The 23,287-nt window shown below is 43.6% G+C and overlaps 1 protein-coding gene across 3 annotated transcripts in view; it reads left to right on the plus strand.

The window, feature by feature from the left end:
- Window positions 1-23,287, plus strand: part of gria4b (glutamate receptor, ionotropic, AMPA 4b) — a 263,186-nt gene that overhangs the window by 200,606 nt on the left and 39,293 nt on the right. For all 3 annotated transcript variants that reach the window (XM_034177668.1, XM_034177666.1, XM_034177669.1), the window contains exon 13: window positions 22,551-22,798. In XM_034177668.1, the coding sequence (XP_034033559.1) occupies window positions 22,551-22,798 (248 nt within the window). The remainder of the gene's footprint in view (window positions 1-22,550; window positions 22,799-23,287) is intronic.

Raw genomic sequence — 23,287 nt, forward strand, 5'->3', positions numbered from 1 at the left:
TTATGGCTTCGGACAGTGGACTTATCTCTGTGCTTGTTCTGTTGGACCTCAGTGCTGCTTTTGATACTGTTGACCATAAAATTTTATTACAGAGATTAGAGCATGTCATAGGTATTAAAGGCACTGCGCTGCGGTGGTTTGAATCATATTTGTCTAATAGATTACAGTTTGTTCATGTAAATGGGGAATCTTCTTCACAGACTAAAGTTCTTCTGTGCTAGGACCAATTTTATTCACTTTATACATGCTTCCCTTGGGCAGTATTATTAGACGGTATTGCTTAAATTTTCATTGTTACGCAGATGATACCCAGCTTTATCTATCCATGAAGCCAGAGGATACACACCAATTAGCTAAACTGCAGGATTGTCTTACAGACATAAAGACATGGATGACCTCTAATTTCCTGCTTTTAAACTCAGATAAAACTGAAGTTATTGTACTTGGCCCCACAAATCTTAGAAGCATGGTGTCTAACCAGATCGTTACTCTGGATGGCATTTCCCTGATCTCTGGTAATACTGTGAGAAATCTTGGAGTTATTTTTGATCAGGATATGTCATTCAAAGCGCATATTAAACAAATATGTAGGACTGCTTTTTTGCATTTACGCAATATCTCTAAAATCAGAAAGGTCTTGTCTCAGAGTGATGCTGAAAAACTAATTCATGCATTTATTTCCTCTAGGCTGGACTATTGTAATTCATTATTATCAGGTTGTCCTAAAAGTTCCCTAAAAAGCCTTCAGTTGGTTCAGAATGCTGCAGCTAGAGTACTGACGGGACTAGCAGGAGAGAGCATATCTCACCCGTGTTGGCCTCTCTTCATTGGCTTCCTGTTAATTCTAGAATAGAATTTAAAATTCTTCTTCTTACTTATAAGGTTTTGAATAATCAGGTCCCATCTTATCTTAGGGACCTCGTAGTACCATATTACCCCATTAGAGTGCTTCGCTCTCAGACTGCGGGCTTACTTGTAGTTCCTAGGGTTTGTAAGAGTAGAATGGGAGGCAGAGCCTTCAGCTTTCAGGCTCCTCTCCTGTGGAACCAGCTCCCAATTCAGATCAGGGAGACAGATACCCTCTCTACTTTAAGATTAGGCTTAAAACTTCCTTTTCGCTAAGGCTTATAGTTAGGGCTGGATCGGGTGACCCTGGACCATCCCTTGGTTATGTTGCTTTAGACGTAGACTGTGGGGGGGTTCCCATGATGCACTGTTTCTTTCTTTTTTTGCTCCGTATGCATCACTCTGCATTTGATCGTTGGTGATCGATCTCTGCCCCCCTTCTCGGCATGTCTTTTTCCTGGTTCTTTCCCTCAGCCCCAACCAGTCTCAGCAGAAGACTGCCCCTCCCTGAGCCTGGTTCTGCTGGAGGTTTCTTCCTGTTAAAAGGGAGTTTTTCCTTCCCACTGTGGCCAAGTGCTTGCTCATAGGGGGTCGTTTTGACCGTTGGGGTTTTTCATAGTTATTGTATGGCCTTGCCTTGCAATATGGAGCGCCTTGGGGCAACTGTTTGTTGTGATTTGGCGCTATATAAGAAAAAAGTTGATTGATTGATTGATTGACAAGGCGTGCTCACAGGTGAATGACGCAACCGACAGGCGTGAAAAAACTCACGCATGCGCACGAAGGTTCAAGCTTGGCTGATGCAATCACACATGATTCAAATCCATATAGTTTTTACAAAAAATAAAAAGGTCCGTTACTTTTCTAACAGACCTCGTAATAATGACTTGGATTTATAGAGCGCTATTCAAGACACCCAAAGCGCTTTACAAGTTGCATTATACATTCACTCACACATATACACACTGGTGGTGGTGAGCTACTAGTGTAGCCACAGCTGCCCCGGGGCAAACTGACAGAAGTGTGGCTGCCATTCTGTGCCTACGGCCCCTCCAGCCACCACCTCATTCACACACGGGCAGGGTGGGTTAAGTGTCTTGCCCAAGGACACAAAGGCAACATGGAGGTTTTTGATTGGTTGGGAGACAGATTTTAACATAAAGGTTTGGACCTAATGAGAAATTGTCTCTTTGGTTCCTGCTTCAGATTCTGGAGCTGCTGAAAAGATTTTAAGTTTCTGCGTTCGTTCAGCAGGTCGGCGTAAATCTACCATCATTTCAATCAGTTATTTCGAGAAACGTGCAAATTAATGAGATGATTTTGGGAAACAAGTCTAGAACAGAACTCAGAGTTCAGTCAGAAATAACTGAACCTGTTTGTCTTTTCTCTTTTTTTCTGTCTGCAATGTAAAAAAATGCACAACGTACACGTGAAAAAATGAAACAATAAAAAAATTACAGTGTTCAAAATGTTGTGGTTTGCAAGACAGGAGGTAGAGCCCGACTGGTATATCAGTCTGCTGAGAATATCGGCTTTCACAAGCATATCGGTATCAGTGTTATTTTTGCCGACATGAAAACACTTATTTTGCCAAATACTCAATTCAAAATAACACTTTGGCTGTTGGAAATGGTGTCATTGTGTAGTTTGTCCAGCAGAGGGAGACCCAACAGCTTTGTTTACAATGCTGGAACCCACATCAGCAGCTTGATCACATTAGCTACAAGAGACAGAGGCAAAGCAACCAGCTGTCATTCATTTTCAATCAGAGTGAGCATTTTATTGCTACGAGAGACACGTTGTTACGCCGCCAGGTGGGTGGGGCCAAAATTGACAAAAAGTCTTTTATGAAAATGTTAAGCAATGCAACAGGGCAACTGCCAATCAGAGGGAAAGCAGCCTGATGTACGTTGGTTGATTGTTGGTTCTATTTATAGTTGCTTATAAAGTTCATGTTTGAACTGTAAAACATGAAGACAGTTACTTTTTTGTCTTAAGGGTTTGATACAAAATTGTTGAGGATCATTGAGATTTTTTATGTTTGTGTCGCAGATACATTATTGACATGAATGGTTTACTCCCCAATATCAGTATCATATCAGCCCCCAATAAATCCATATCGGTCAGGCTCTAATGGGAGGATAATCAAATGTTCTGTGAGATTTCGGGTCACAAACTATCATAGTGCCTGAAAGAACCAGATTTTACTTCTCTCTCTCTCTCTCTCTCTCTCTCTCTCTCTCTCTCTCTCTCTCTCTCTCTCTCTCTCTCAGCTTTTGTCTTGCTGTTTGTCAGCTTTGCTGTTGGTTGTTTGTTTGTTTGTTTCTCGCTGGCCACGCCTCTGTACACTAACTCTCCACTCAAACTTCAGCTGAAGCTCAAAATATCTCATTTTGCAGTGTATATCCCCCCCCGCCCAAAGGGGTATTAAAATTTTTGACTAATAACAGACCCAATATCAGAATGTTAATATTTTATAGTTTTCTGTGCTCTACCTTGTGAAAATCCATTTGTTGGTAAAGCTCTCTACATTATACCTGCCTCAGATCAACCTTTCAGAAATCCTCATGAATATTGTTGGTATGAATGTGATTGAGGTTGTAATTTGACAGAATTTTAGATTTCCCCACTCAGACCAGTTTCATAGATTTGCCCAAAAACTTTCTTGTTCCCAGTCAATCAATCAATCAATCAATCAATTTTTTTATATAGCGCCAAATCACAACAAACAGTTGCCCCAAGGCGCTTTATATTGTAAGGCAAGGCCATACAATAATTATGTAAAACCCCAACGGTCAAAACGACCCCCTGTGAGCAAGCACTTGGCTACAGTGGGAAGGAAAAACTCCCTTTTAACAGGAAGAAACCTCCAGCAGAACCAGGCTCAGGGAGGGGCAGTCTTCTGCTGGGACTGGTTGGGGCTGAGGGAGAGAACCAGGAAAAAGACATGCTGTGGAGGGGAGCAGAGATCGATCACTAATGATTAAATGCAGAGTGGTGCATACAGAGCAAAAAGAGAAAGAAACAGTGCATCATGGGAACCCCCCAGCAGTCTACGTCTATAGCAGCATAACTAAGGGATGGTTCAGGGTCACCTGATCCAGCCCTAACTATAAGCTTTAGCAAAAAAGGAAAGTTTTAAGCCTAATCTTAAAAGTAGAGAGGGTGTCTGTCTCCCTGATCTGAATTGGGAGCTGGTTCCACAGGAGAGGAGCCTGAAAGCTGAAGGCTCTGCCTCCCATTCTACTCTTACAAACCCTAGGAACTACAAGTAAGCCTGCAGTCTGAGAGCGAAGCGCTCTATTGGGGTGATATGGTACTACGAGGTCCCTAAGATAAGATGGGACCTGATTATTCAAAACCTTATAAGTAAGAAGAAGAATTTTAAATTCTATTCTAGAATTAACAGGAAGCCATGAAGAGAGGCCATATGGGTGAGATATGCTCTCTCCTTCTAGTCCCCGTCAGTACTCTAGCTGCAGCATTTTGAATTAACTGAAGGCTTTTTAGGGAACTTTTAGGACAACCTGATAATAATGAATTACAGTAGTCCAGCCTAGAGGAAATAAATGCATGAATTAGTTTTTCAGCATCACTCTGAGACAAGACCTTTCTGATTTTAGAGATATTGCGTAAATGCAAAAAAGCAGTCCTACATATTTGTTTAATATGCGCTTTGAATGACATATCCTGATCAAAAATGACTCCAAGATTTCTCACAGTATTACTAGAGGTCAGGGTAATGCCATCCAGAGTAAGGATCTGGTTAGACACCATGTTTCTAAGATTTGTGGGGCCAAGTACAATAACTTCAGTTTATCTGAGTTTAAAAGCAGGAAATTAGAGGTCATCCATGTCTTTATGTCTGTAAGACAATCCTGCAGTTTAGCTAATTGGTGTGTGTCCTCTGGCTTCATGGATAGATAAAGCTGGGTATCATCTGCGTAACAATGAAAATTTAAGCAATACCGTCTAATAATACTGCCTAAGGGAAGCATGTATAAAGTGAATAAACTTGGTCCTAGCACAGAACCTTGTGGAACTCCATAATTAACTTTATTCTGTGAAGAAGATTCCCCCTTTACATGAACAAATTGTAATCTATTAGACAAATATGATTCAAACCACCGCAGCACAGTGCCTTTAATACCTATGGCATGCTCTAATCTCTGTAATAAAAGTCAGACCCAAACATCTCGCCACATTTCATAAAGGTTTAGTTTTTGAGTCATTTCTTCAGCATAAAAAAATGGGCCAAACGATGATTTGTCTGACAAAAATAAAAAATTTTTAAAGCTTTTCAAAGTACCAGCTCATATTTGTTTTTCCACAAATGTGGAATAATCCACAAACACTCAGTTCCCACTTCAGGATTTTCCATTTTCCTTCCAGATTAGCTTCTAGAGCCACACTGGAGCTAGTTTCATGTTTCATGGAAATATCTGGGTTCAGTCAGTGACACGAGAAACACAAGAGCCAGAACCCCGTCGTGGACTGGTGTCCAGGACGCGTGGAGATTTGGGGTTTGTGCGTTTTGCTGTCTGTTTGTCTGCGATGTTTAGCTGCTGGTGTCTTTAGAATATTTCTGCTGACATGTTGCCGTTTTGAAGACACAGTGAAATCCGTCCTTTGTCTGTTTATGCTTCAGTCATGTCAGGAGCAGCTTGATTTGATTCTAAAGTGAGAAGTGCAAACCGGGATTTTTTTTTTTCCCCTCATCTTTTGTCCAATCAGAAATCACCGACCTGTGACATCATCAGTTGCTGTAACACAGTTTTTGTGCTGTGGAACAGACTGAGTTTTGATTAAATTGTCATACATGAGTCATAAAAGCCACGTTTGTAAATATGTTCACTTGAGCTTAAATGTGAACGTTTATTCGTGCGTACGGTTGTCAGAATGAATCGTTTTCAGTTCTTCTTTAGTGGTGTTGTCAGTTTTGGTGTTTATTGGTCTTTGTATTTTACATTGTTTCTGTTACTTCTCTGCTGTTTTTTGTGTTTAAATTTTTTTTTATTGCATCTTGAATTGTAATTATAAAGTGCTTTAAAATTAAAATTTAATTCCCGTATCATCCCTCCACACAGCAGGGAACATTTATCTGTGTTTGCGTAACCGCTAAGGTTAGCATTACTCTGCACGTCACTAAATGACACAAACTTGACCCAACTCGTCACGTATTGATGTTCGTTTGGGTCAAATGTGACAAGCTGGTATGTGAGAATGTTTTGGTTAGTTTGCTTAATTCCCAATGAGAAGGTCCCCGGTTCAAGGCGCCACGTGCCTTACGGTCACATTAGCAACAAGCGGCGACCTGCCATTCATTTTCAATCATGGCCTGTTACAGCAATAAGAGAGAACAAACATGATGCTGCCGGCTGGATGTGGTCAAAATAGACCAGAGGTCTATTTTACTCAAATACTGAGCAACACGACACGACAACTTCCAACCTGAACTGCTTTCTTGCTCAAACAAAATAAACCAAGATGGCGGAAACAGCCTTGAAATGGCTTATTTCTGTTAAATCAAATATATTTCTCATATATTTTGGAAAGTTAGCAAGAAATAAACACCTCTAAATTAAAAAAAAAAAAAAAACTGGTTTTGTAGCCAGATAACACTTTGGAAGTGATTTACAAGACATCCTATGGCGATGCTAGCATGCTAGCTAACGATACAGGAATGTTACTGTGAAAGACGCTGGACTGAAACAAATCAAGTGAAAAGGTCGTGACAGCATCACGTTTTTCCATCTTTTATGATTTCATAAAAGATTGTGCACTTTAATGGTGAAGTAGCTACAAGCTGGCCACGCTCTGGGAACGCCCATCAAGAGTCAAACACCACTGCTTGTCGCCCTCATTTGTAGCTCATGTGACCGTAGGGTTATTCTCTTTGTACATCTGGAATTGCATCAGGAAGGGACTCCAGTGTACGACTGTGGCGACTGCGAGAAAAAGCACAAGCACAATATAAGCATCCAATCAGACGTTGGTGATTCTGTCTTCCACTGTTTTCACTGTGTCTTCAAAGCTTCTAGTATTTAAGGGTTTGTCTTTCTTCACTGTGAGTGTCACCATCCAGCTTAAAGTTCCAGTAGATGGATAGTTGGGGTGTTTTTAAGATGCTCCTGTTTTAAGTCTTTCTCTGTTTTGTTTAAGCCTTTAAGGATTTGTCTTAAAGTTGGTAAAATTTAGGAGATGAAGCCAAACCCGCCTGAATCTTTCAGGGTGTCCACACCGGACCAGAACCATGGAGGGATCCACGGTTTCAAATCTAGCCCAGCCTCATGTAAGCAACCTATAGAGGAGACCAGAGTGGACCTGTGACTTTGATGAAGCACCCTCATTTAAGAGTTCACCCCCCCACCCACCATCATTTGCACCCCTGCCCGCCACATCCCCGCCTGTTTAGCGCCGATAAGGACTTTAGTGCTGCTCCACAATATCAGCGTCAGAATGAAAGGTCTATATTTCAGGCCTGGCTGTCTCTGACTGTGGTGTCCTCTGCATTCCACCAATCCATCAGCATGGCGCCCCGGAGCTCCGGAGCACTTCTGCTTCCTGTTTGGCGTGACAGGGCGACATGCAAATCCCTTCACACTGGGGGAGATTAGACCACGTGCGGTGAGCGACAGGACCAGAGGTGAAAAGGACCCGTTTAGGAGGAGGGCCGTGGCGTCCTCGCTGACTTTACCCTGAATATTTATGAAACACTTTGTCAAACTTTTAGGAGTTTAACATGTGAAACACATATTACGCGGTGATCCCGGGTTTTCCCCCCCGACTTCTGCTTTCAGTTGACATGAATGGATGAAGGTATGAGGAGCTAACGTGTTATACACGACTTCCACTGGATGTTAACTCAGTGCGGCCCCCCCCCCACACACACACACACATTGTTTGCTTCCCAATGCCACTGGAATTTACATATTTTAAATGCACTAATTTATACAAAACAGCAACTTCTTATCAAACAAAACAACATACATGTATTGTGACAAATTATCTTTACAGCTGAATTTTTTTAAATGACGTCAGGTATCTTACATGTAAAAAAGGTCTCAAGCGTGTCTCATCTATGTTGCCAGATACAGCTAATAGTTTCCATCTCAGAAGCTGTTTAAAAACCACCAAAACACACACAAAATTATATAACCATAAAAATATTAGTTATAACAACATATGTACCAGTGCGACTTATATACTGAAAAATCACACATTCTTTATTCATAATGATAATTAGAATGACTATTTATATTAGACTTTCCCAGGAATCAAAGCAGCAAACAAAATAAACTCTAATAGTAAAAGAATAAATGCCAGTAATGAAAAGTACACTATAATAATGCACCCAAAAAATAAATAAAAAATTAAAGAGCTGATATTACAGAGTGCAAAACAAGGGAGCAGCCGAAGGGAGTGACTTTTATTGTTTACTTCAACACTATGTTGTGTGGGCTGCTGAAGAGGAGGTACTGCTGGCCCACCACCACCAGAGGGCGCCCTGCCTGGAGTGCGGGCTCCAGGCACCAGAGGGCGTCGCCGCCTCACGTGAGCAGCTACGGTGACAGCTGTCACCCATCACCTGAGACAGCTGACGGCAATCATCTGTGGGGTATATCAGCAGGACGGCACCTCCACCTCATTGCCGAGATATCGTTTCTACCAGAGAGGTAACGTATCGAAGCTACGGAGTGTATCTTTTTGGATTGTGCTAGTTTGTGGATTACTGTTCCAACGAGAGGTGGAGGTAACTTCCCTGCTGTTCGGAGTCCTGGGTGCAAACGCGCCCCCATCTAACTGTCCTTTGTTCCTCGCCAGCAGTACCAGGTCCGACACGCGGAGGCAGTGGCCACCTGGGAGTTCGGGACTTGGCGGCTCCAGTATTCCCGGGGTCCTGTGGCGGAGGAAGCCGTGTGGTTCCGGTCTTACCTTGGAGAGGCGTCTCCTATCTTCGAGCCTGCCCACACGACACTTTGTGAATTGACTGTTGTCCATTGCTGTGATTGGTTGTATTCGTTGTGCACATTCACAACAGTAAAGCTTTGTTATTTTGACTTACTCCATTGTCCGTTCATTTGCGCCCCCTGTTGTGGGTCCGTGTTCCTACACTTTCCCAACACACTAGGTATGTTGTCATATTGACTACATTACTGTCAGGAATATTTCACTGTGGCATGTTGGGAAACGTAATTTCGATTGCTTTGTATGTCTGGTACATGTGAAGAATTGACAATAAAGCTGACTTTGACTTTGACTTATACTCCAGTGCGAGTTGTATATGGGTTTTTCCTCTTTAAGAGGTATTTTTTTAACAGGTGCAACATAACTATTTTAACTGTCCTGGTTACTCAGTGTATGATTAAAAGCAGTGCAGTCAAAGTAAAATCCTACAGCAAGAAAAAGTCCCTCGTTCATTTGCTTTGTGCGCGCGCACACCACACACACACACAAATATCTCCATGCGGCTGATTTTCAACAAAATCTTAAACAAAGTCCCCATTTCTTGTTCCTCTTCAAAGTTTGATCTCTTTAATAGTCCGGATTGAATGAGCAGGATTAGGGGGCGATAACCTTTTGAAGCGGGAATATTGATCTCTGATGGTTCTGATTTTTGGGGTGGGGGGGTTATTTCACCACATAGAGGGAAATCTGAGGTTCTTCCTTATTCTCTCAGGTTGAGGGTTGATTCCTCCTCCTGCTCCTTCAAGGCAGCACTTAAAAAATAATTCAGTGATTAATATCCTGGTCTCCATGGAAACAGGAGCAGAGGGGATCTTAAATTAAACAGTGACATGTTAGTCTCTCTAATTGATGACAAATCCCAGATGAAAGGTGTTTAAGTTCTGGGCTTTTCGCCTGAGATTGCTGGAGGTTGTGTTATTTTATGAAAAGACAAAGTTTCACATGAGCTCATTAAAAAAAAAAAGTGTTTAAATGGATGAGCGGTCAGCGTCAAGTTTGCAATTTTACTCATTGTCTCAGAAACCGAAATTTACAAAATTGTCATTTAATTTTAAAAAAATTATTTGTAATGCCAAAGACCTGATTTGTGCGGGAGCTGTGACCATTGGTCAAGTGAGAAAGGGGCGGGGCCAGAAGCGCTACAATTAAGTCATGAATTAGCTGCCTGATGTTGCTCAATGAAATTCCTCTGTCATGATCTGTAGATTATTGATGTCTTTTTTTTTTTTTTTTTTTTTTTTACCTATTTTATAAACACTATCCAGTCTACAGCCCATGGATCCCCACGGGCAACACACTAGTTTACAATAACACTTATATACTCAACAAAAATATAAACACAAGACTTTTGGTTTTGCTCCCATTTTGTATGAGATGAACTCAAAGATCTAAAACTTTTTCCACATACACAATATCACCATTTCCCTCAAATATTGTTCACAAACCAGTCTAAATCTGTGATAGTGAGCACTTCTCCTTTGCTGAGATAATCCATCCCATCTCACAGGTGTGCCATATCAAGATGCTGATTAAACACCATGATTAGTGCACAGGTGTGCCTTAGACTGCCCACAATAAAAGGCCACTCTGAAAGGTGCAGTTTTGTTTTATTGGGGGGGGATACCAGTCAGTATCTGGTGTGACCACCATTTGCCTCATGCAGTGCAACACATCTCTTTCCATAGAGTTGATCAGGTTGTCAATTGTGGCCTGTGGAATGTTGGTCCACTCCTCTTCAGTGGGCAGTCTAAGGCACACCTGTGCACTAATCATGGTGTCTAATCAGCATCTTGATATGGCACACCTGTGAGGTGGGATGGATTATCTCAGCAAAGGAGAAGTGCTCACTATCACAGATTTAGACTGGTTTGTGAACAATATTTGAGGGAAATGGTGATATTGTGTATGTGGAAAAAGTTTTAGATATTTGAGTTCATCTCATACAAAATGGGAGCAAAACCAAAAGTGTTGCGTTTATATTTTTGTTGAGTCCACACCACAACAAACATTACTGTATTTACAGTAATGTTTGTTTGTCCAGTTACTTCTGGACTCTAAAAATCAAGGGGTTGTGTATAAAAGTGGTTTAAATTTCTACATTGTTAATGCCATATTTTTGTTAAACCCTTTGAATTAAAGATAAATGTTTACTCTTCAAGCGCATCATGATTATTTAATTTCTAATTTACCATGTTGGTGTTCAGAAACAAAGTTACAGTAATCGTTACCATCCAAATACATATGGACTCGATTGGCATTGTTGTCTAACGTATGATTACGAAGTAGGTTACGAGCATTATTTTGAGTGTACAAGGAATTTTTGGAACACCCGCCCCCCCCCTTTGCTCGTCCATTCATTCATAAGCTACCATTGCCTGATTCTGTTTTCTTCTCTCTGAGGTGCGTCTCATCCAGAGATGGGTGTGATGTCTGTTTCTGAAACCCTCCTGTCCTGTGCACCGGCAATATTTCCTGTATATTTGTTTTGTGAATTGTTTTGTAATTTGTGTCGGTAGCATGGCCCAAGCAGAGGGTCACCCCTTTGAGTCTGGTCTGCTTGAGGTTTCTTCCTCAAATCATCAGAAGAAGTTTTTTCTTACCACTGCAGAGTGTGTTCTTGCGCTGGGGGTTTGTAAGGTTTGACCTTGAGGCAACATTGTTGTGATTTGGCGCTATGTAAATGAAATTAATTAGTTAATTAACATTTTGATGACATCACAAAAGGTACTAAAATTCATTTATTCACAATAAGCTTTGCCTTTTAGTTAAAGTAAAATGTCGTAACGATGGTAAAACTGTCACGCCAGTGGCGGATAACAAACTGTTTATTCATTCATTTGTCATTTTCTGTCACTTATCTGTGTCCGGGTCGCAGTAGTAGTAGACCAAGCAGCTCATCCAACACTTCCCGATCCTTGGGAATCCTTTCTGGTGGATCCAGGGGAGTTCCTAAGCCAGCTGAGAAATATAATACTTCCATCTTTTCCTGGGTTTTCCCTGGGGTCTCCTCCCAGTTGGACATGCCTGCAAGATTTCATGAGGGATACCACCAGGAGGCATCCTCACCAGAGACCCGAACCACCTGAACTCATCATCCAATTAAAACAGAGATGCAATTCTGAGCTCACCAAACTGGAGACCCTCCAGTCTCTGTCTGTGCCTTGAAATCCAAATCCGTGAACGTCATGTACAGGACTGGTGGCGAGGAGCAGCAGAGAGCCCGGCGGAGTCCAACACCACCAGGATCGGCTCTGATGTGAGAATGCTGACACAGCTCTGACTCGGGATAGGGCATTGCAGTGGTCCTGGTACCCCATCCTCTCTGCCACCTCAAAAGAGGGCATGTCAGCGGGTTGAGGAGCTCCTCAGAGTGTTTCCAACACCGCCTGATGATGTTCCCAGTCCAGGTTTAATGTAAAACTGCTAAATTATTCTTATTTCTATGACAGAAAATACACATTCACAGTCAGCAGCTTTCAGAGTTTGTTACCTTCATCAATGACGAGAAAATCAAAGGAACAGAAATTACCCAGAGCCCCATGCAGCCCTGAGCTCCTTCCCACACCCTGTTTAGTGCAGATCCGTCAAGACACAGCAGTATGTCAATGTGAATCAAAGTCAGCATGATCAGCCGGCACACTGTGGAGGGTTCGAGGGGATGGTACCATGAGGCTCCCATCAGCCACTGCTGCATGCACAGAAAAGCAAGGAAGAGATAATGCTGTGAAATAAGGAAGCACGACTCTGACGCCCCCCATCCTATCTCTTTAAGTCGTTTGTTATTTCCATTTTTTGTCTTCAAAAGCGAAATGTCTCTGTTCTGAAGGAAAAGCCAGTGTGTGTGTTCGGGGGGGGGGGTAATTTGTATTCAAATCCAGAGCTAATACATTAACTGTGTGTTTCATGCTTCATGTGCTGCAGTGCGTCTCTGCAGCTGAGATTCAGACAAGAAAACATCCATTATTTGGTCGGACTGATGGTTCTTTGTACAAACTGGGAAGCAATACCCTCAGATGTTTCTAAAATTTAAATTTTGTCACATTTTTTCAAAAGCATGTTTACTTTGACATTATTGCTGTTTAATCCAGTTCAATGTGTGATTTTAAAAATGGTAATAATAAAATATATATCCAGCCCTGTTTGTTACTGTGCAATGACTGAATTAGGATCAGCGTCCAATCAAAACAGGTTTGTTCTTCTGAACCTAAACTTTTATCCAGATCTGAGATAAATTACTGATTCATCTCTACATTACAACCAATACAAGCCCCACCCTCCTGAATGCATTAACTATGTCCGACATTTGGGTCACTATCATATAACTGAGTGTAGCGTCACTAGGACCGGGCGTAGCACCCATGTGACTGAACATAGCGTCAGTGTGACCGAGCGAAGCATCAGTGTGACCGAGCGTAGCATCAGTGTGACTGAGCGTTGTGTCAGTGTGACCGAGCATACCATCGGTGTGACCAAGCATAGTGTCAGTGTGACTGAGCATAGCGCCAGTGTGACCGAACATAGTGTCATTGTGACTGAGCATAGGGTCATTGTGACCGAACATAGTGTCAGTGTGACCGAGCATAGTGTCAGTGACTGAGCATAGTGTCAGTGACTGAGCATAGTGTCAGTGTGACTGAGCATAGCGTCAGCGTGACCGAGCATAGTGTCAGTGTGACAGCATAGTGTCAGTGTGACAGCATAGTGTCAGTGTGACTGAGCATATTGTCAGTGACTGAGCATAGTGTCAGTGTGACTGAGCATATTTTCAGTGACTGAGCATAGCATCAGTGTGACTGAACATAGTGTCAGTGTGACTGAGCATAGTGTCAGTGTGACTTAGCATAGTGTCAGTGTGACTGACCATAGCATCAGTGTGACCGAACATAGTGTCATTGTGACTGAGCATAGGGTCAGTGTGACTGAGCATAGCATCAGTGTGACCGAACATAGTGTCAGTGTGACAGCATAGTGTCAGTGTGACTGAACATAGTGTCAGTGACTGAGCATAGTGTCAGTGTGACAGCATAGTGTCAGTGTGACCGAGCATAGTGTCAGTGACTGAGCATAGTGTCAGTGTGACAGCATAGTGTCAGTGTGACCGAACATAGTGTCAGTGACTGAGCATAGTGTCAGTGTGACAGCATAGTGTCAGTGTGACCGAGCATAGTGTCAGTGACTGAGCATAGTGTCAGTGACTGAGCATAGCATCAGTGTGACTGAACATAGTGTCAGTGTGACTGAGCATAGTGTCAGTGTGACTTAGCATAGTGTCAGTGTGACTGACCATAGCATCAGTGTGACCGAACATAGTGTCATTGTGACTGAGCATAGGGTCAGTGTGACTGAGCATAGCATCAGTGTGACCGAACATAGTGTCAGTGTGACAGCATAGTGTCAGTGTGACTGAACATAGTGTCAGTGACTGAGCATAGTGTCAGTGTGACAGCATAGTGTCAGTGTGACCGAGCATAGTGTCAGTGACTGAGCATAGTGTCAGTGTGACAGCATAGTGTCAGTGTGAACGAACATAGTGTCAGTGACTGAGTATAGTGTCAGTGTGACAGCATAGTGTCAGTGTGACCGAGCATAGTGTCAGTGACTGAGCATAGTGTCAGTGTGACAGCATAGTGTCAGTGTGACCGAACATAGTGTCAGTGTGACTGAGCATAGTGTCAGTGTGACCGAGCATAGTGTCAGTGACTGAGCATAGTGTCAGTGTGACTGAGCATAGCATTAGCGTGACCGAGCATAGCATCAGCCTGACCGAGCATAGTGTCAGTGTGACAGCATAGTGTCAGTGTGACAGCATAGGGTCAGTGTGACTGAGCATAGCATCAGTGTGACCGAACATAGTGTCATTGTGACCGAGCATATTGTCAGTGACTGAGCATAGTGTCAGTGTGACAGCATAGTGTCAGTGTGACTCAGCATAGTGTCAGTGTGACCGAGCATAGTGTCAGTGTGACAGCATAGTGTCAGTGTGACTCAGCATAGTGTCAGTGTGACCGAACATAGCGTCAGTGTGACCAAGCATAGTGTCACTGTGACCGAGCATATTGTCAGTGACTGAGTATAGTGTCAATGTGACTTAGCATAGTGTCAGTGTGACTGAGCATAGTGTAGCATATACGTTGATATACACTTAGGGGTAGTGTGTTAACGTATTAGCTAGTATCAGAAGACTTGGTTCGACTCTAAAAGAGAAGAGGCAGAGACTGGATGTAGTTTTATAAATAAAAGTGGTACCATGTATTGAGACAAACAAAGCAGACAAGACAACATTAAAAATTTAGAGGTGAATGACCATTCGAGATACTCAATCAACTTCAGTATTTACAACAGGATCCAAAACTAGTTGCAACCCCAAATGCACAGTGTGTAAAAGTCCATTTGATGAATGCAAGTGGCTGTGGTGCAACAGCCTTCGCTTACAGTCCAAACTTCAGACAGCTCTACTGAGCAGAACAGTTCGTAGAGCGGAGTACGAGGTGCGAGAGTGGACAAGTCGGCTGCAGGAGCCCCTACCAACCCATTGAGGTAAGTGGAGGAGTTGGTTGAGATTCAGGACTAGCTCAGTTCTTAGCTCGCCATCAAGACCTGGCCAATTCCACGTATTCTGACAAGCCAATGCTCCTATCAAGTGCTTGGGTCATGGTAGCTCGGCTCCTGCAGCAACAAATCCAGAGGCGTCTCTCGCATTCACCGGTATTTCCTGAATGACTGTAATATAGCTAGCTAATTGGCTGGCTGCGGTCACGTGACCGGTGCGCAAAGCATGCAGGGAAAACAAAGATAATTTATACAAAATGATGCATCACACTGTTGGTTTTTTTACCCGTGTTACAATAGCATTAGTGTGACCGAACATAGTGTTAGTGTGACCGAGCATAGTGTCAGTGTGACCGAGCATAGTGTCAGTATGACCGAGCGTAGTGTCAGTATGGCCGAGCAAGGTGTCAGTGTGAAACATAGCATCAGTGTGACCGAGCATAGTGTCAGTGTGACCGAGCATAGTGTCAGTGACTGAGCATAGTGTCAGTGTGACCGAACATAGCGTCAGTGTGACCGAGCATAGTATCAGTGTGACCAAGCATAGTGTCAGTGTGACCGAGCATATTGTCAGTGTGAAACATAGCGTCAGTGTGACCGAGCATAGCATCAGTGTGAACGAAGTTTGGTCACAGTGACGCTATGTTCGGTGACTGAACATAGCGTCAGTGTGACCGAGCATAGTGTCAGTGTGACTGAGCATAACATCAGTGTGACCGAGCATAGTGTCAGTGTGAAACATAGTGTCAGTGTGACAGAGGATAGCGTCAGTGTGACCGAGCATAGTGTCAGTGTGACCGAGCATAGCATCAGTGTGACCAAAGTTCGGTCACACTGACGCTATGTTCGGTGACTGAACACAGTGTCACTGTGACCGAACACAGTGTCAGTGTGACCAAGCATAGTGTCAGTGTGACCAAGCATATTATCAGTGACTGAACATAGCGCCGGTGTGACCGAGCATATTGTCAGTGTGAATCATCGTGTCAGTGTGACCGACCATCGCGTCAGCCTGACTGAGCATAGTGTCAGTGTGAAACAGCGTCAGTGTGACTGAGCATAGCGTCAGCGTGACTGAGCATAGTGTCAGTGTGAAACATAGCGTCAGTGTGACTGAGCATAGCATCAGCGTGACCGAGCATAGTGTCAGTGTGACTGAGCATAACATCAGTGTGACCGAGCATAGTGTCAGTGTGACCGAGGATAGCGTCAGTGTGACCGAGCATAGTGTCAGTGTGACCGAGCATAGCATCAGTGTGACCGAAGTTCGGCCACACTGACGCTATGTTCGGTGACCGAACACAGTGTCAGTGTGACCGAGCATAGTATCAGTGTGACCAAGCATAGTGTCAGTGTGACCGAGCATATTGTCAGTGACTGAACATAGCGCCGGTGTGACCGAGCATATTGTCAGTGTCAAACATCGTGTCAGTGTGACCGAGCATCGCGTCAGCCTGACTGAGCATAGTGTCAGTGTGAAACATAGCGTCAGTGTGACTGAGCATAGCATCAGCGTGACTGAGTATAGTGTCAGTGTGACTGAGCGTAACATCAGTGTGACTGAGTATAGTGTCAGTGTGACTGAGCATAGCATCAGTGTTTTCCACCTATCCGGTGGAAGTTTGGCTCTGTTGTACGGCATCTGACAGATGCTGCCTCCTGAACAGGATCGCCAATATGGAAAATCCCAGCAAAATGTGCTGATCTGTTAGCCTGATGTTACGTGACCCATTCTGTGTCGTTGCGGTTGCACTGTGTTCACATCAGTGCACACAGATGACGCGTGTTTTCGCCCTTAATGACATTCACTCTTTATATGTGCAGCTCTGACAATGTGGAGAAAACTGTTTCCTGCATGCCTCCATGCTGAAGTCACAACAACAAAAACAACTAAATGTCAAAGGTGCTGCTGTCTCGATGTCTGGGGACGAAGCCAGATGCTCTAAAAGCGGCTCTCTGATTGCTGCAGGAAATCTGCATGCACATTGTCTGTGCACACGCAGAGCCAAGTACATGTGCGTTTGGAAGAAGAGGAGAGTTTGCAGGAAGACGCGGTGCAAATAGCAGCCAAGAAAACAGTGATGGCTGCAGCTCCCCCCCCCCCCCGCCCGTGCTGCATTGCCACCTCTCTGTTTCCATCTGACAGCGAGGCCTGAGGGTTTTGTATCCTCTGCTGTCTGATTTGCAGCAAGGAGAGCTCGTGTTTGTCCTCATTGCAGCATTTGCAGTTTGAGATTCTCCTCTCGACCTTCTGCTGCTTCAGAGCAGCTAGCGATCTGTCTCCCTTGAGCTAAGAAACAAGAAGACGGTGGTGCCATCGTGCCATCCAGAGGACCTGCAGCTCACCTCGCACCCCCTCTCCCCCTCCACCCCCTGTAAAACTCAGGGAGTGACAGCGCCACGTCTCTTTTATCGCAAGTGGTCAAGGTAAGCATATGACAGGGCTTCTGTATGACCTAATAACCATTCATGAGGAGTAAATACAGCTGTGGTGACGTTCAGTGCTGCCACAGCACCACCTTGTGGTCACATAAGCACAGTTTCAGGAACCACGACACAACAACAACAACAGTCTTGATTTGTGACACACATTCATACAGCTCAGAGTTTAAAATCATTTTTAAGTTGACAACAATTAAAATGAAAATGTGTTTTAATTAATGAATTGACAGATGATCGTTGGAATTTGGTTTTCCGCCGGCACCTCAACATTTTCCCAGTTGTGAAAATGGGGGTGAATCATAAAACCATAAACTCGTCTTTCCAGTTGTGATGCTGAACTTGATGGACATCTTTCTTTCATGTGTTGGCATGATGACAGCATCTCATGTCATTTTTCCATTTTTTGTGAACTTGGAACCTTTTACTGTATTTTCAGTACTGACTGGATTTATTTTCTTTTTTATTTCACCCCTTGACCCCTCACTCTCTCCTCATTTCACTACGGGAACTCTCTTGCTGGACATCTCTTCCCTCCTCTTTTTTTCTTTTTAACTGTTTGTCCAAACCGTTCCCTCCATGTTCCTTCCACCTCCCGTCTTTTGTTGCCCCTTAAGATCATTGTCGGGTCGCATCGTGGGAGGGGTGTGGTGGTTCTTCACGCTCATCATCATCTCGTCCTACACGGCGAACCTGGCGGCCTTCCTGACCGTGGAGAGGATGGTTTCACCCATTGAGAGCGCCGAGGATCTGGCCAAGCAGACCGACATTGCTTACGGCACTTTGGACTCTGGTTCCACCAAAGAGTTCTTCAGGGTGAGTTGATCTTACTGAGAAGTCAGAGGTCAGGCAGGAGGAAAAAAAAAAAAGAAATGCTTTAGATGTTTGAAGGAACACGTGGATGATGTTGCACTGAACCCTTCCTGGATTTGTATCATGGACCTGGACCCAAAAAGGTAGGACAAAAATGCAAGACTCTCTTTGGAACGTTGTGAATAAAAAACATTTTACTGGTTAATCAAACCAAGGTCGGTACACAGGAAGGCAAGCCAAGATCAGCAAAAGTTTCCAAAACATGAGACGAAAGCGAGGTCAAAAACAGGCAAGGATTCAAAAACACGGCTAAGCAAAAAACAGAATCAAGAGCTAGGTACAAAAGGCTGGAACGATGACACAAAGGAACAACAAACTGGCGAGGCATGGATGTGAACAGAGGGCTTAAATAACCAGAGTAATTAATGAAAATGTGGAACAGGTGTGGAGGAACAACCAGGAAAAAGGGCGTGTCAAACAAGGGGAACTAGACGCAACCAAACCCAAACCACCCGACCAGAGAGTGCAGTTAACAAAACACTAAGCAAACCACCACCAGAAGAATAATAACCAAACATAACATGAACATAATGATCAAACATAACCACCCCACATGACAATTTGATTCACTTCCTGCAGTTCTGCAACCACAGGAACTTTAACCTTCAGGAAGAACACAAATTGTGACCTTTAGTTGCCAATAAGGTCATATAAATGCTTTCTCTCAGCACCATGCACGTCTCCAAAGTCTTCAGTAATTACCCTGAAATGTCCCAAACTGGAACTTTGTGGTTCCTGCAGGAACTTCCTCATTCACATAAGCCCTGTTTCCACCACAGGAACTTTCCCTACTCCCCAGACTTCCCAAGATCATTTTCAGGACCCACCAGGCTCACAGTAACGGCAAGCATTTAATGCTAGCGGTAACTAGCAAGCTGTTGCTATCATCCAACATAGCATGCTAGAGCCCATGTGGGCTTTAGCCTTTTGGTCAGCTCGTCCCATGCCGGAGATCTTGAGTTCCTATCTTGAGAGAGAAGAGACACGCACAAACAATGATACAGAGGTTAAATGAAATGATAAACACGTCAGTCATTATTTGTTTACCTGACTGCTGATGTTTCTCTACAACTTTCTTTTTCGCCACCACGTCCGTCGTCAAAAAAGCCGCGAGGCCTCTCACCGCCTTGCTCAGAGGTGTGTGGTGCAGTATTGCATCGGTTTTACGATATGACCATGTTTTGTTGTGGTGGTCACGCAGGCACTTGTGGTCCTACTTCAGCTTTTCTCATTTCTCGCCGCTTTAATTCACTGCACGTTTAATTCCGGGCGAGTCTAGCTTGACTTCGCAAGTCATCTCCACATTGGTTCATACAAGTATATTGGCTTCTCAGGGGCCGTCCATGCAGTAGAGACTTGGACAAAGATGTCAGACCTCCTAAAATGGCCCGAAAGTTCCGGTGGTGGAAATGGGGCCCATACAGTTCTGATTTTAGTTAATATGATGTTTGTTCCAAACCTTAGCTGTTAGTCTGACACCAACTAGACCTAACAGAAAACAAGTGCACCGCAACATTTCTGTATTTCTGAGCAGAGAGTACAGGATGGTTCAGGAACTAAAACAGTCCTTCACTGGCATGAAGAAACCGAAAAGTTCTCAAGTTCCCAAAACGGTTCCTCTTCTCTGAAAAGATTTTTAACCAAGTGCTACAAAATTCAACAAATTCAAACCATTATGTCAGTCCAGTGTCGGGTCCTCGGCCCATTGGTGCCGGTGTATATCCATGGATTCTGTAATGTGAAGCAAATGATAGTCTACAACTCACCTTCAATGACTACTAAATGCATGTTGAGTATTTGGGCAACCTACAAATTGTGCATACTGCTTTTTGCCTACGATATAGAATGCCAGTATGTTTATTCAAATGTGGCCATGGTAACAGTTGCGAAATGTGAAATTTGAAATCTCAAAATTATTATTTGATCTGTTGTCGAAAACCATTTGGGTTGGACTCTTTTGAAATTTTACTTATGAATGTTGGGTTTGGGTCATTTTTTTTGCTTACGTATGTTTTCCAACCATTTGGACCTGTGACGACCTCAAAGATAACCAATAGGCTGCTCTATGTATACCAGACTTTTTTACTCAAACATGACCAGTTTTAAAGTTCATACAAACTGGACAATTCCTCATATTGCTTGTTTTCTGGAGTTTGATGCAAATAAGCATGTATTATTCCGAATATAAGATGGCCCTGATTATAAGACAAAGCTTTCCCCTTTTTTTCAAGTCATTTTTGGTAACTTTCTGAGTAACAAATTTTCTTTTTGTATCAAGAAAATGCTTTTACTCATTCACTCACTCATTCATCTTCAGCCACTTATCCGGGATGAGGCCATGGGGGCAACAGCTCCAGCAGAGGACCTCAAATGTCCCTTTCCCCACATTGTTCATTTCTGACTGGGGGATCCCGAGGTATTCCCAGGCCAGTGTGGCGATATAATCTCTCCACCTAGTCCTGGGTCTTCCCCGGGATCTCCTCCCAAATGGATGTGCCTGGAATACCTCCCTAGGGAGGCACACAGGGGGCATCTTTTCCAGATGCCCGAACTTTCTCAACTGGCTCCTTTCAAAGCAAAGGAGCAGCGGCTCTACTCTGAGCTCCAAACGGATGACCAAGCTTCTCACCTTATCTCTAAGGGAGACACCAGCCACCCTCCTGAGGAAACCCATTTTGGCCGCTTGTACCCACAATCTAGTTCTTTCGGTCATGACCCAACCCTCATGACCATAGGTGAGAGTAGGAAGGAAGATTGACCAGTGAATGCAACACCGGCCCTGCTGCGCCGATTCCCCGGCCAATCTCATGCTCCATCCATCGTCCCCTCACTCATGAACAAGAACCCAGTTTGCCACTCCTTAGGCACTGTCCCAGCCCTCAACGCAGTGTTGAAGAGACATCTCATCCAAGACAGTCCCTCCACACCCAGAGCCTTCAGCATTTTTGGATGGATCTCATCAACCCCCGGGGCCTTGCCACTGCAGAATTGTTTGACTTCCTCAGTGACTTCCACCAGGGAAATTGATGATAATCCTCCATCAGCTTCCAGCTCTGCCCCTACTATAGAGGGCACTCCGGTCTGATGCAGGAGTTCCTCAAAGTTTTTCTTCCAGCGTCGGATTACATCCTCATTCGAGGTCAGCAGAGTCCCAGCCTTACTATAGACAGGTGGACGACCATTCGGATTTAGATCGGGATGCCGTTCCTCCCAATCATGCCTCTCCAGGCTTTTATTTAAAATTAATTTTATAAAACCACATTTTATGGGCAGCTGCTCAATTTTTTCCCATCCATGAACTCACAGTAAACGTTCTTCCTTGTTGGGACCATGGAAAGATTTTCTGATTGTTGAAATTTTTGACATTTTTAAGTCATTTTTGACTTGCCATCTTCTGTCATTCCACTGTCACACCGTTATTTCTTGGCTGCTTGAGTGTTGTTTGATGACTCTGCTGTATTTATCACCATGAGCTTAAAGTTTGCATTATGACTCCTTATCATTTAAAATGCTTGATCTCAGCATTTTCTTTTAAACAAAAGTGCTGCAACAGTCAACAGCAGCATTTAGACTCTGACCAACTGCCCCCAAAGAAAGTTAGAGGGGCAGGGCGGATATTTGGCATCACCTGCTGCATGTGAATGTTTTGACCCTGAATGTAAGACCAACCCAATTTTGTAGATGTGTTTCCAAAGAAAAAGTCTTATATTCGGAACAATATGGTAACTGAGAGATCAAATGTTGTAAATGTAATGCCAACACTTGAACTGATGCACCATGTCTTCTCTACCTCGTATTGTTTGCGGATATGCTGTGTCTCACCTTTCTCCTGGCACATCTACCTGTGAACCTTAAAACCCCTCGAAACCCTTCAGCGGTCCAAGATTGCGGTCTATGAGAAGATGTGGGGCTACATGAAGTCGGCTGAACCTACCGTCTTCACCAAGACCACGGCTGAGGGGGTGGCACGGGTCCGCAAGTCCAAAGGGAAATACGCCTTCCTCTTGGAGTCCACAATGAATGAGTACACAGAGCAGCGAAAACCCTGCGACACAATGAAAGTGGGAGGCAACTTGGACTCCAAAGGCTATGGAGTAGCCACACCCAAGGGTTCACAGTTAAGGTGGGTGGAATAGTGTAACAATATGTTCTACGTGTTGTTATGGTATTCCACCTTCCCTGGTGTGCCGCCTTTTCGCTTTTCTATATTTGTCTCTTCTTCCCATTTGGTTTGGGTGGGTGGGGCCTTTGTTCCCAGACAGACACCGTGGCTTTTTGCACCTGTGTTTGTTGAATGCATGTGCAGAGTCTTCGTAATGATTTGGCTGTTCTTTATTGAATATTTTTCTTTGCAGCTCTTCAAATCAAGTAAGTTTTTGTGCTTGTGCATGCTGTTTTTTTAGCACATTGTTGGAACGGCATGTGAAGGCATTAATTTAACTTAAACGTGGCTCTACGTTTTTAATAATCTGCATGATTAAATACACGTATAGACAGTATTTAGTTAACCCTCCGAGGTCTTGGCCAGTTTTTAGCTTTTTTTGTCTACTTGATGAATGCACAAAATTAAAAAAAAAAATAAAGTGATACATCCAGATGCAAGTTAGATGCA

The sequence above is a fragment of the Thalassophryne amazonica genome, chromosome 9, assembly GCF_902500255.1.
Source record: "Thalassophryne amazonica chromosome 9, fThaAma1.1, whole genome shotgun sequence".
Taxonomy (NCBI): domain Eukaryota; kingdom Metazoa; phylum Chordata; class Actinopteri; order Batrachoidiformes; family Batrachoididae; genus Thalassophryne; species Thalassophryne amazonica.